Source organism: Gopherus evgoodei, chromosome 22, assembly GCF_007399415.2.
Source record: "Gopherus evgoodei ecotype Sinaloan lineage chromosome 22, rGopEvg1_v1.p, whole genome shotgun sequence".
Taxonomy (NCBI): domain Eukaryota; kingdom Metazoa; phylum Chordata; order Testudines; family Testudinidae; genus Gopherus; species Gopherus evgoodei.
The window spans coordinates 9,272,646-9,284,842 of record NC_044343.1 but is presented as its reverse complement, the minus strand read 5'-3'; the positions used below and the strand labels follow the sequence as shown (position 1 = coordinate 9,284,842).

Genomic DNA, 12,197 nt, shown 5'->3' with positions numbered 1-12,197 from the left:
GACCTCTCAAGATTTAAAGGCCCTGGGGCACTGGCTGTGGCTGGGAGCCCCAGGGCCTTTAAATCCTCACCGGAGCTCCAGCTGGGAATTAAAGGGCTTGGGACTCCCGCGGCTGCGGGGAGCACCAAGCCTTGCTGGGCTGGGGCCAGGATTTAAAGGGCCCAGAGCTCCCGTGACTGCTGGGAGCTCTGAGCCCTTTAAATCCTGGCCCCAACCTAGTCGCCTAAGCAGGAGCTCTGAGCCCAGAGCCCTTTAAATCCCGGCCCCAGCCCAGCTGCCGAAGCCGTGGGTGGGATTTAAAGGTCTCTGGGCTGCCCGCAGCAGCGGAGAGCTCCGAGTCCTTTTAATCCTGCCCGCGGAAGCCGGTGCGGTCCGGCACGGCATACTGGCTCTTGCCGGTATGCTGTACCAGCTTACTTTAACCTCTGGTGCTTGGATACCATAGTGAAGGGCACTTTAAAACCACACAGATATTTATAACTGGCTCCAACCTTCACCCAACTCTTACAGTGAATCAAGAGAAGGATTAAGGAAGAATTGTTGGGACCTGGACCCAGTGGTCAGGGCACCTGATGCAGCAAGAGGTCTGTGAATAGCTGGTGGCACATGAGTGCTTACTGCTGCTACTGTAGGACTTGCAGACAAAGATCTTAGGTGCCCTCCCACAATACCTCAAGTTGTGTGATCTGATGAAAGTAGAGAAGCACTGGCCCATGACTGTTCACTGCAGACACTATTGAGTGGGCTGGGGTTTGGGTGGCAGATCTTGGCATGAAGGCCAGGATTCTGATGGGCCTAGATTTAGTATGTTCTTAACGTACTGCTGCATTTCCTGGTTTTATCTGAAAGCAATAATAGGAGACGCTATTCTTTCCTGATTTTTTTTTCTCAGATCTGTCCATAAATCAGGAAATACTGTAGCTCTTGTGAGTGTACCTGATTTTAGGATTTTCAGGCACATTGCATTTTTCAGAAGCATTAAACCTCAGATGCTTAGTTGCCAAACTTTCAAATATGTTGAGGTGTGCTTATTACTAACAACCATGCTGGCAGCCTTGTCTCTTTATAGGCACCCTCCATGTTGTCTTAAACTGGAAAGTAACCGTACTGATTAGCTTTTATTGATTGGACCCATAGGAACAGAGGTTTGGCTTACTTCAGCTGTCAGAAAGTAATAAGGCTTTTGTTTCAGGTCAATAAGCTTTTAGAAATTGGTAAACTGGAGCCAAACTTTGCCAAAGTTTTTGGGGGGATTTGGCCCTGGATTCTAGTTCAGAGTCATTTGCTGGCAGTTTGAAAGTGTTTGCTAATGTGCTCCTCCTGCTTTTAAGTTCTGTGGACTGTGGAAAAACTTTCTTCCTTTGATCTGAATTTTAGGGAAACTTCTTGTATTTTTGTGATGGTGTGCCCTGGAGAAGAAAACAGATCAATGTGTTGGGTTGAGGGTGCAGGCAGGGAATAATCTATTTCTGATGCAGATATCTTGCATAGTTCTGCCTTAAACTGGCTTAATTAATTACTTGAGCTGATCTTGGTTTCATCCACTGCAGAATCGTTGAAGAAGGTTTATCTCCTACACTTTATATGCTTCAGTCAAAATGCGATTAATTCCATTTCTGGGCAGTTTTTTAAATAGAGCGCAGGCCAAAAGTGGCAAGTGAAGTGGAAAATATTTGTCCACATGATACCTTCTTAAATAAGTGTGGCATAGTTGCTGTTGGAGATGCATAGTAAGTATTTATTGGTGAAGGAATGGCAAAACAGCAACCCTCTGCTTCCTTCTTACTACATATTTTTGATTACTGTGGAGGGTATTGAGAACTACTATCTTCCAAGTAGCGTATATATTGAAACTGTTCTAATACTTTTCATTTTTATAGATGTACATGGCTACATGGAGGAAATACCCTCTTAATGCCTGTTGAGAGCATGATGGCCTGCTACTTGAAGTTATTTCTTCTCATCTCAGCTGCTGCTGTTTCCTTCTTTACAGAAATAAATAAAAATGCTCTATGCAAACTAAACCTGGATTAAAAATCCCAGAAGCTGATTATCTTAGGCTTTTTTTGTTTTGTTTTTTGTTTTTTGTTCTTTTTAAAATTTACTCTTCCTTAAAAGTTCCATGCAAAGCAAACCCTGGTGTTAGTTTAGATTCTAGCAGCCAGTGTTAACGGTGAGACATCATTCAGGTTAAGTAATTCTAGAAGTTAAGGCTGTACTTTACATCCGTCTACATATACTTTTAAAATATGACCTTTGAACATAATTTTATGGTATTTGTCAAATGATATGGATAATACAGACTTCAAGCATTCAAAATCCATGAGCCAAACTCCCTGAAAATCATGATATTGGCTTAAAAATATTGAGGTTTTTTTTTTTTTTTAAATTTACCTTCTGGCTTTTTAGCATGCACTTGGATCACATTTTCAAGCTTTTCTTTGCAACCATAAGGGCTAGAAATCTTTAATGTTTTTTTAAACAAAAGCTGAGATTCTCACATAACCACTTGCTTCCAAGAACTGGGGCTTTAAGTAAAATGCCAAATATTGTGAGACTCAGGATACAACTGGAAATTCCTTATACAAGTTTGCATGCAGTGAGCATACTGGACTAGAAGTTTAACTAGACTACTTTAAAGTACGCTGGGACCATTTTGGTCTCTGGATGGCTCAGAATCAATGAAACAGCACAAGCTCTGCACAGCTGAAAATCTGGTGTGTACCTTGCAGTTAGGAAATATTACTTTTAATTAATGAACGTTAATGATAAATACAAAGGTTATGTGCAGCATTGTTTTAAAGAGAAATTGAATATGAAGAGGTGTTCGGAAATGCTGATCTTGACCTTGCATTATTGAATATGGATGCTGCTGAACTGTTGTATCTTTTTGTTGCTCTGTCATGTCAACCTGTCCCATTTTCCTTCCTGTTAATTTTTATGTAACATGGCTTATGTTTTTCCTTGGACTCTATTGTGAACTGAAATTAAAAATAGGCAAAGGTCTGTGTCTGAGAGCCTCCGCTGTTAGCTACGGGTGGAGAACAGCACTTCATGTGAATAATTGTAACTGGGCTGTTTTCCACTGTTCTATCTTAATTTGAAATCCTCAGATGAAAGGCATGAAGTGAAGACTTAGTATTTTTTAATATTCTGCAGTTCTAAATATTTAGCTTTGCTACTGACTGACTGTGTTTCATTGGGCAAGTTGCTTAACCAACTAACTGCTTTTTATGCCTGAGTTTACCATCTGGTTGTGATAACTTGTCCTCAAGGAGATATTGTGAAGCTTAATTAATAGTTGTGAAGTGCTTTAAAATCCTTAGGGGGAAAGCATGAAATATAAAGGAGTAGCATTCTTTAGTATTCTATAAAAGTCTCAACCCAAATCCGCCCTCGCACTACTGAATTGTCCTTTATGTGATGTTCCACTTTACAAAATTTTCTTTAAACATTTTCCAAAATGATAATAAAAGGATTAAAAGTATCCTAGAAGTTTAAAGAAAATCTGATGGCCAAATAAACTTTAACATAAAAGTGAACTGAATTTTTTTTCCCCACAAAATAGTTAAACATAAATTTTGTCTCCCAGAATGCTCAAATAACTTTCTGAAAAACAATATTAATTCTTGTACTTTATAATGTGATATTTACATTGATTGTTTTGGATTGGGGAAGGGAGACATTCTCTGTACTGGTTGATTATTTTTTCCTTATGTATTTCAGGTTAAAAAATAATAGAGAATAAATTTAATATCGTTGCTATGATGTACGTCAGACCTGCTATTGGTACTCTGGTTTCCATGGGCATCAGTGTTAATGCCTCCCTACAATATATAATCCTTGATCTTTTTTGATATTTATATGTTCAGTACAAATAGCAACATCACAACTTTTTGCATATACTTCTTTGTATAAAAATAGTATGTAAATAGGCACACACGATTAAAGGAGTACCACAACGATTCACTTATGCCCTCGTTGCGAAAGGAGCTTAAGCACATGGGACTACTCTCCTGCTTAAAGTTTAGTCATGTGGTTGCATACGTTGCTGAATCAGGACCAGAACACTGGAGTTACGTTAATGAAATATTTTCTCATAGGCAGACTCCCTGCCTTGACTCTGATCAGCAGCGATATTATATGTTGGAGGCCTCAGCATGTAGCTTAGAAACTTTAGTTTGGGTATTCGGGAGCTGATGCTCTGTTAAAACATTCTGTAAACAGATACTTGCAGTTCTTTTTTAAGGCCCCAATTTTGCAGTTGGGTATCCCCACACAGAGCCCCATTGACTTCAGTGGAGCACTGTGTGGGTGCTGGGGTGCACCCATACATAGACAGTCAAGGGCAGGATCAGGGCTAAATTTACCTTTTTGTTTGTTTGTTTGTTTGTTTGTTTTTAAGCCTGGGAATTGGTAGTGAGTGGGGTTTCCCTTGTTACACAGTTAAAATAGACATGCATGAGGAAAGCTATGTAGTATTTACTCCTGAGCAGTCTATTTTTACTTTTATTTTTTCCTCACTGCAACACTCACTGTGGAAAGTATTTTGAAATACTCATCTTTGTTTTCCCAGTGGTTTAAGGCACGCCTAGACGAGGTGGATTAAAATCGACAAGAACAATCAAACTAAGGCAGTGTGCTTTATGAATTAAACAGTAAAAATTGGAATGTATGAAATTGCCCTGTCAGAAATTTTCAAAGTTTTTAATATTACTAGTCTTTCTCTAATGCCTTTGAGTGTTAACATTCTGAGGTGGATACCTTTAGAAACACCTTAGATAGGAAACTAATTATCATTTTTTTCTTTACAAATGGGAAAATTGAGACATAGGAGAGGGAAATGACTTGCTCAAGGTCAAAAGCAAGTTGGTGCTAGAACCAGAAATAGAACCCAGAAGTTATTAGCTTTTTCTGTATTTCCTTTCCTGTCACTGCTGTTTGCTTGGATACCAAGATAGCTGTGTGTAAACAGAAGGTTTCCAGAGTACAGCAGTCTCGTGCATCTGCCTTATTCATTTAATGATGTTGCGGGGAGGGATAGCTCAGTGGTTTGAACATTGGCCTGCTAAAGCCAGGGTTGTGAGCTCAATCCTTGAGGAGCCATTTGGGGCAAAAATCTGTCTGGGGATTGGTCCTGCTTTGAGTAGGAGGTTGGACTAGATGGTCTCCTGATGAGGTCTCTTCCTGCTCTGATATTTTATGATTCTATTCCAGAATTTAGACCTTTCCAATCACTTCCATAGTGGTGAACTGTGATGTCACAAGCCCTGTATTGTTGCATTACCAGGTGAATTGGACAGAGTTTTAAAGCTTGCCTTAATCTGAAAATGAATATTTTTAAAAAGGCCCTTTCTTACTTACAGAGCTGTGCCCCATGAGAGTGCTCAGAATCCGGTTTGCTGACTTTACTGACAAAAATAATTGACTTTTAGCCATGCAAGAGCCAACACAGCTGAAAGAGTCAGTTTTGGATTCTCTTCTTTCTTATGTATCATCAACTAATTGGAATTACAGTTGTTAACAAATCATTTTCACCTATACAAATCTATTGAGACAAATGGGATTGCACAGGTGTCACTTCATTAATTGGCTACCTGGGTCCACTGACCACTTTAAATAGTTCTGTTACTCTTTTCTGCTGATAGCCAACTTCATTGTCGTCCTGATATCAAGATCATATGGCTAATGTGGCTTGTCTGTCTGCATCTTTCTATTCTTTATGCCAAAACTAATAAGGATAGTAGCAAAATTTGCATCAGTGAAATATAGCAGAATTTGCATTTGAGCAACTGTGTCTGCATTAGGAGCAATTGATCTAGAATGCCATGGAATTGGTGCGCCAAGGACAGATCAGAAACCAGATAGAGGGATAAAGAGAGTCCCTTTACAACTTGTATCAAGCTTCAGTTTCATAGAGGTGAGCAGAATTTCCAAAGTGCTATGTGACAAGTAAGCAGCTGTACTCCTCTTGACATAAATCAGGGTAGTGCATCTGGACAAGGCTCTTCACTTTAACGCTCAGGCTTTGTCTACACTGGGAGATGGTGTTCCAACACTGGCAGAAAAATTCCTTCCGTTGGTACAGGCTGCGTCTACACTAGCAGGCTGGGCCAGCAAAGTTATGCCAACAAACCTATGCCAGTAGAGGCTCTGTAGTGTAGATATAACTTTAGCTCTAAATGACGAGGGGGGAGGGAGGGCTTTCAATGGCATAAATTGGAGTTACGCATCCAGCCTCTATTGACTTTCAATGGAAATTGGGTGCTTGACTCCTATTTGTGCCTCTGAAAATTTCTTCTTTGGTGCTTGATGCTGTGCTTCTTACCACTGCCCTGGAACATTCAGCTCCTATGAGTGCAAGATACAGGGCAACATTGTGTACAGCTCTTCAGAGAGTAGGAGTCATCACTACCTGTAGAAGTTCTGTTATGTTCTAGCCTTGTCAGCAGCACAAGTGAATCTTAGCAGCAGGCATAAACGTATTTGCCTCTTCCGTTCCCAAGAAGCATGGAACAGCTTTGAAGGAAGGTGGAAATTATCCAAGGAGGTTTTCACTCTGTTTTATAAAAACAAACCGCTATGTAAAATGTCAGTCTAGGGCTCCAATCACATTTGCTCAGTTTATGTATCAATTACATATCAATGGCTTTTCTAATGGCCAGTGCTGCAAACTTCACTTGGGATCTGAAAATCAGCTGGGTTCTCTGTATTTATGACATCATCCTCAGTAGTAAGGAGTCTGCAGTTGTAACAAATCTGACAATGTTGATGATGCAAGTGTGAAAAAATACGATCCACCTCCCTCCCTCCTTCCTATCCCTTTTGGATGTTCAGGGTCACTGGGAGAGAGAAACTTTTCAGTAAAGTTGAGTACATGTGACTTGACGGCACAGGGAGTAGCAGATATTTGAGATGGTGCCACTTTCGCGTGGTTCCTCTTACAACTGTAGCTACACTTTACAAAGATCTGTTCTAGACCAGGTGCTTCAGGATATGACCCTGCCAAGGTCCCGAGCATCCCCTGCAAGCATCAGGCTCATAGAGGGCAATTTGATATTGGAGCAATATACTACTACTACACTTGAGATGTAGGCTCAGACAACACTGGGAAAAGTCCTTAGGAAAAATGGAAATGAGAAAAGGTGCATTTCTGATCCTATTGCATTATAAAGGAGCTCACAAATGAGATTGTTTCTTCTCCTTGAGACAATTTATTCTGCTGTTTATAGTAATGTATAAATTTCTCGTGTTAGCCAGCTGTTTACCTGCAAATAACGTGAGCCCCAGGACTAGTACAAAGGTAATGCTATTCCGTAACTTAGGGGAGCAAATTGTTCTTATATATATAAATTTGTCACATTGTACTGATGCAGCTGGAATCTTTTTATAAATAAAATTTTTTAGATATCTTTCAAAAATACATTCAGCCAGTGAGGCAAAGCTGCAGAGACTTGATATAATGGATTTGTATGTAGGGTTGTCAACTTTCTATTGGCACAAAACCGAACACCCTAGCCCAACCCCTTCCCCCGAGGCTCGCTCTCCCCCACCCTCACTCACTTTTACTGAGCTGGGGCAGGGGGTTGGGTTGCGGGAGAGGGCTCTAAATGGGGGTGTGGGCTCCGGGATGAGGCCAGAAATGAGGAGTTCAGGGTGTGGGAGAGGGCTCTGGGCTGGGGTAGGGAGTTGGGATGTGTGGGGGGGTGAGGGCTCCGGTTGGAGGTGTGGGCTCTGGGGTGCAGGAGGGGGATCTGGGTTGAGGGGGCTCAGGGCTGGGAGTTGGGGTGTAGGAGGAGGTACAGGCTCTGGGCTGGGGTTGCAGGCTCTGGGATGAGGCCGTAGATGAAGGGCTTGGGGTGCACAAAGAGGCTCCGTGTTTGAAGGTGCTCAGGGCTGGGGCAGCTGGCTGCTTCTGGGGCACAGCGTGAGGCCCCAGGACAGATAGGTACTAGCCTGCTTTGGCTCTGCAGTACTGCTAACCAGACTTTTAACGGCTCGGTCGGTAGTGCTGACCAGAGCTGCCAGGGTCCCTTTTCAACCAGGTAGTCTGCTCGAAAACTGGACATCTGGTCACCCTAGTTGTATGCAAACCTATTCTGCACACAGTTCCCAAAGAGAATGGAGTGTATATATGACTTGGTGCCTTGGAAGAGGATATGAACTATGATGAAGAATATGACTTGGCTTTCTCTTGTTTCTGCAGTATTTGGTTCTTGGTCTTTTAGCTGTGTTTTGAGCAGTGAGCTGAGAATATATTATTTCTGTAGCAATTGTCTTGTCCTGTCCCTGTCCAGGAGAAACATAAAAGAGAAAATGACTCACAAGCTGTTTGGGGCTGTGTGGAGTTGAGAGAGAAAAAACATGATTGTGCAGGGTCAGAGCTGGTTAGAAAAATGGAAAAATAACTCTGAAAAATATTGAAGTTGTTTGTTCTGTTTTGACCACACAAAATGGAATCTCTTGTTCAGTACTCCAGCTTCCCCAACTTCTGTGTCATTTTTTAATGTTTTTTTTTCATATTGGGTATTTTAAAATTTCAGTGTTCCCTCCTCCCCCTTGCTTTCCTTTTTTCCTCTTTGTCATGGAGTGCAATAAAATGAATACTATCCAGAGTTTGGGTTTTTTCCTCCATTTTCCTTTTTTTCCTTTTGCCTCAAACTGTTTTTTCCAAAATTGAGGAAGTTTTGAGAAGTTAGTGTCCAACAGAAAGATCTAAATAAAGGGAAAGAATGAAAAAGAGTGTTTGTGTGTGAAGAGACTCTAGAAGTCTTCATCCTTTTGCATTCAGTGGCAAAAGAGGAAGAAGAGAGAAAAAAACAAAACCTCAAGATTTGGAATTTTTAAATCTTTGGTTTTGATAAGAAACCAGAAAGGGAGTGAGAGTGTGGCTTTTTATTTATTTATTTATTTATTTTAAGCTTTCAGTTTAGAGATAAAAGATTTTTTTTTTTTAAACAAAATCTGCTCCAGTCAGGGTATCAACACCATTTCAGGAGCATATTACTGTCAAAGGGGACATGGCTCTAGTACATGTACCCCAGAGGGTACACTGAGATCTTCCAGGAGGTCCATCGACTCATCTAGATATTTGCCTAGTTTTACAAGAGGCTATATAAAAAGCACTAGTGAAGTCAGTACAAACTAAAATTTCATACAGACAATGACTTGTTTATACTGCTCTGTATACAATACACTGAAATGTAAGTACAATATTTATATTCTTATCAATTTATTTTATAATATGGTAAAAATGAGAAAGTGAGCCATTTTTCAGTAATAGTGTGCGGTGACACCTTTGTGTGTTTGTCTGATTTTGTAAGCAAGTAGTTTTTAAGTGAAGTGAAACTTGGGGTATGCAAGACATTAGACTCCTGAGAGGGTACAGTTGTCTGGAGAGGTTGAGATCCAATGCTCTAACACACTGTGTCATTGTTACATTGCTGGGTATATAATCAAATTGTTTGGCACTTGGCTTTGTTTAAACACTTAGAGGTAGCTAAATGTGCTAAAACTGGGTAGGAAAGAAATTGTAGTTCTTGATCTTCGAGTATACTTCTGTCCCAGTGAGGAATAGCTGCACTTCTGCTATGACACAACAATTTCCCAATGCTATTTGTTGTTGTTGTTTGTTATATTTATATTCAGGAACACATTTTCTACTCCTTCCCTTTCCTTCTCTTTCTGTGGAACAATTGTGTACATTTATCTTAATATAATACAGCAGAAATATAAGAACCCAAACTAAAAAGAGTCCTCCAAGTAGGATGGTAGTTGGCTTTCTCTGACAGGTCATAAACCGTCTACTGGGATTTTATTCTTTTAGACTCTGATTACATGAGCTCCTTTTCTTTGAGAACTGTAAATTACTGAAGTTGGTTCTTCTCTATCTGATCTCCTCTGTGCTCTCTCTAGCAGTGAGCATGCAGAATTCAGAGGGCGGATCAGATTCAGCGACTTCTGTGGCACTGCGTCCTTCAGCGTCTGCTCAAGCTCCAGTAGTGCAGCCAGTGCCAGCCTCCCAGCAGGTAACGTTGCTACAGCAGTTAATGCTGTCTCCATGGAAAATAAAGCATATTCAGCATTAAAATTAGGTTTAACTCTTGGCTCAAAGGATTTTGTTAAAAAATCAACCTAGAGAGAGAGAGAGAGAGAGAGTGTGTGTGTGTGTGTGTGTGTGTGTGTGTGTGTGTGTGTGTGTGTGTAAAAGCCTACCTAGATATTGCATTAATAAATGCCATAGAAATGTTTATAATAAAAACATAAACTTCGATTCAAGGCATAAGATTTGGATTTTAATTTAGCCATTTTGCCAAGAAAACTCTTTCCTGGCAATTTGGGTTTTTGATCTATTGCAGTGTCCTGATGTCATTATTTGATGTGTCAATAAAAGCAATAAAGATGCAGATTGTACCACGTTGTTTTAAAAAAGCATCTCCTGGAGCTGAGAGATATCAAAATCAGCAGAATGGAGGGGGGGATCAGAAATAAAAAACATTGTTGGGTTTTTTGGCAGAGAGGGGGTGATTTTGGAGGTATTTTCTTCACTTTTTGAGTGTGTATTGCTTTGACACATTTACATACATATAACGTTTGAAAGTTTTTGTGATACTAGAAATATTGGGTTCTAATTTCAATCTGTGAATGAAAATTTTATTTGAAAATATTAAAGGGAAGTGATGAGAAAATTGAGGGTCCACTTATGTCTCTTAGGGTCCCATGAGAGAGTTTTTATATAACTGTTCAGAAAGGATGGGAAACAGGTGGAAGGATGGAGTGATTGACTGGAGAGAGCAGTGTAGCTAGGAGGTAAAATTAACTATCATTGGATGTTGAAGAGGGGAGTGGATGGAGTCGGGAACTGCTTGGACACTTGGTTGACAAGAATCTTGCGCTGCCCACCTAGCAGAGTATAATGTTGTCCTGTTATAAAGTTGGCTCGCTCATCCTATTTTTTGATCTTCAGTGTTGATTTCATCAGAAGGTTGTTTCTCCATTCTAATGATTAAAGGATAGAATATAATTAATGCTATCGACATGATTTAATGGAAAATAACTCTTGTCAAGCAAACGTGACTTCACTCTTTGAGATTACAGGTTTGGTTGATAAAGGTAACTGCGTAGATACAATAAACGTTTGTATGGCATTTGACATAATGTCTCACAAAATTCTGATTAAAAAAATTAGCACGGTAGAATATCAATCAAGCACACATTAAAATGATTAAGAACTGGCTAACTGACAGATATCAAAAGTAGTTGCCGATAGGGAATCATCATCAAAAAGTGGGGTTGTTTTGTAGAGGGGTTCCACGAGAATTGGTACTAGACTCAACACTCTTACACATTTTTATCAATTGTGGAAATAAATATAAAATCGATGCTGATAAAATTTGTGGATGACACAAAGACTGGGGGAGTAGTAAATCATGATGAGGACAGGGCAGTGATACAGAGCCATCTGGCTCATTTACGGGACTGTTTGAACAAAAAACGTTTTAATATAGCCAAGGCAAAGGAACAAGGAATACAGGCCATACCTACAGAATGAGGAACTGTATCCTAGAAAGCACTGACTCTGAATAGAATTTAGGGGTCAAAGTGGACAAGCAACTGAACATGAGCTCCCGGTGTGATGTTGAGGTGAAAAGAGCTAATGTGGTCCTTCAGTGAATTAAGAGGGGAATAGTAAGTAGCAGAGAGATGATTTTACCTCTATATATGGTATTGGTGAGACCAATACTGTTTATGCTTTTGCTGTCCATATTTTAAAAATGATTTGAAAAAATGGGAGTGGATGGGGATAAAAGAGCTGCAAAAATTATTTGAGGGCTAAAGAAAAGGTCCTAGAGTGAGAAACAGCAAAGTTCAGTCTCTTTTAGTTTATCAAAAAGAATGAAGTGACAAGATTAGTGTATAAATGCCTTCACCAGGAGAAAATACTGGGGACTAAAGGGCTCTCTAGTCTAGCAGAGAAAGGCAGAACAAGAACCAATAGCTGAAAGATGAAACCAGACAAATTCAAATGATAAATAAAATAGAAATTGATGAGGGTGATAACCATTGGAACAAGCTACCAAGGGAAGTGGTGGATTCTCCATTTCTTAATGTCTTCAGATTAAGACTGGATGCCTTTCTGGAAGGTATACTTTAGCCATATGTATGTTATGCTTTAGCCAAACACAAGTTATTGGGCT

The 12,197-nt window shown here is 40.1% G+C and overlaps 1 protein-coding gene across 8 annotated transcripts in view; it reads left to right on the top strand.

Moving 5' to 3' along the window:
- Window positions 1-12,197, top strand: part of RFX2 (regulatory factor X2) — a 99,722-nt gene that overhangs the window by 35,824 nt on the left and 51,701 nt on the right. For 6 of the 8 annotated variants that reach the window (XM_030540591.1, XM_030540589.1, XM_030540588.1 and 3 more), the window contains exon 2: window positions 9,916-10,028. In XM_030540591.1, the coding sequence (XP_030396451.1) occupies window positions 9,924-10,028 (105 nt within the window). In that variant the 5' untranslated portion in view covers window positions 9,916-9,923. The remainder of the gene's footprint in view (window positions 1-9,915; window positions 10,029-12,197) is intronic. The other 2 variants (XM_030540584.1, XM_030540587.1) reach the window with 1 other exon arrangement.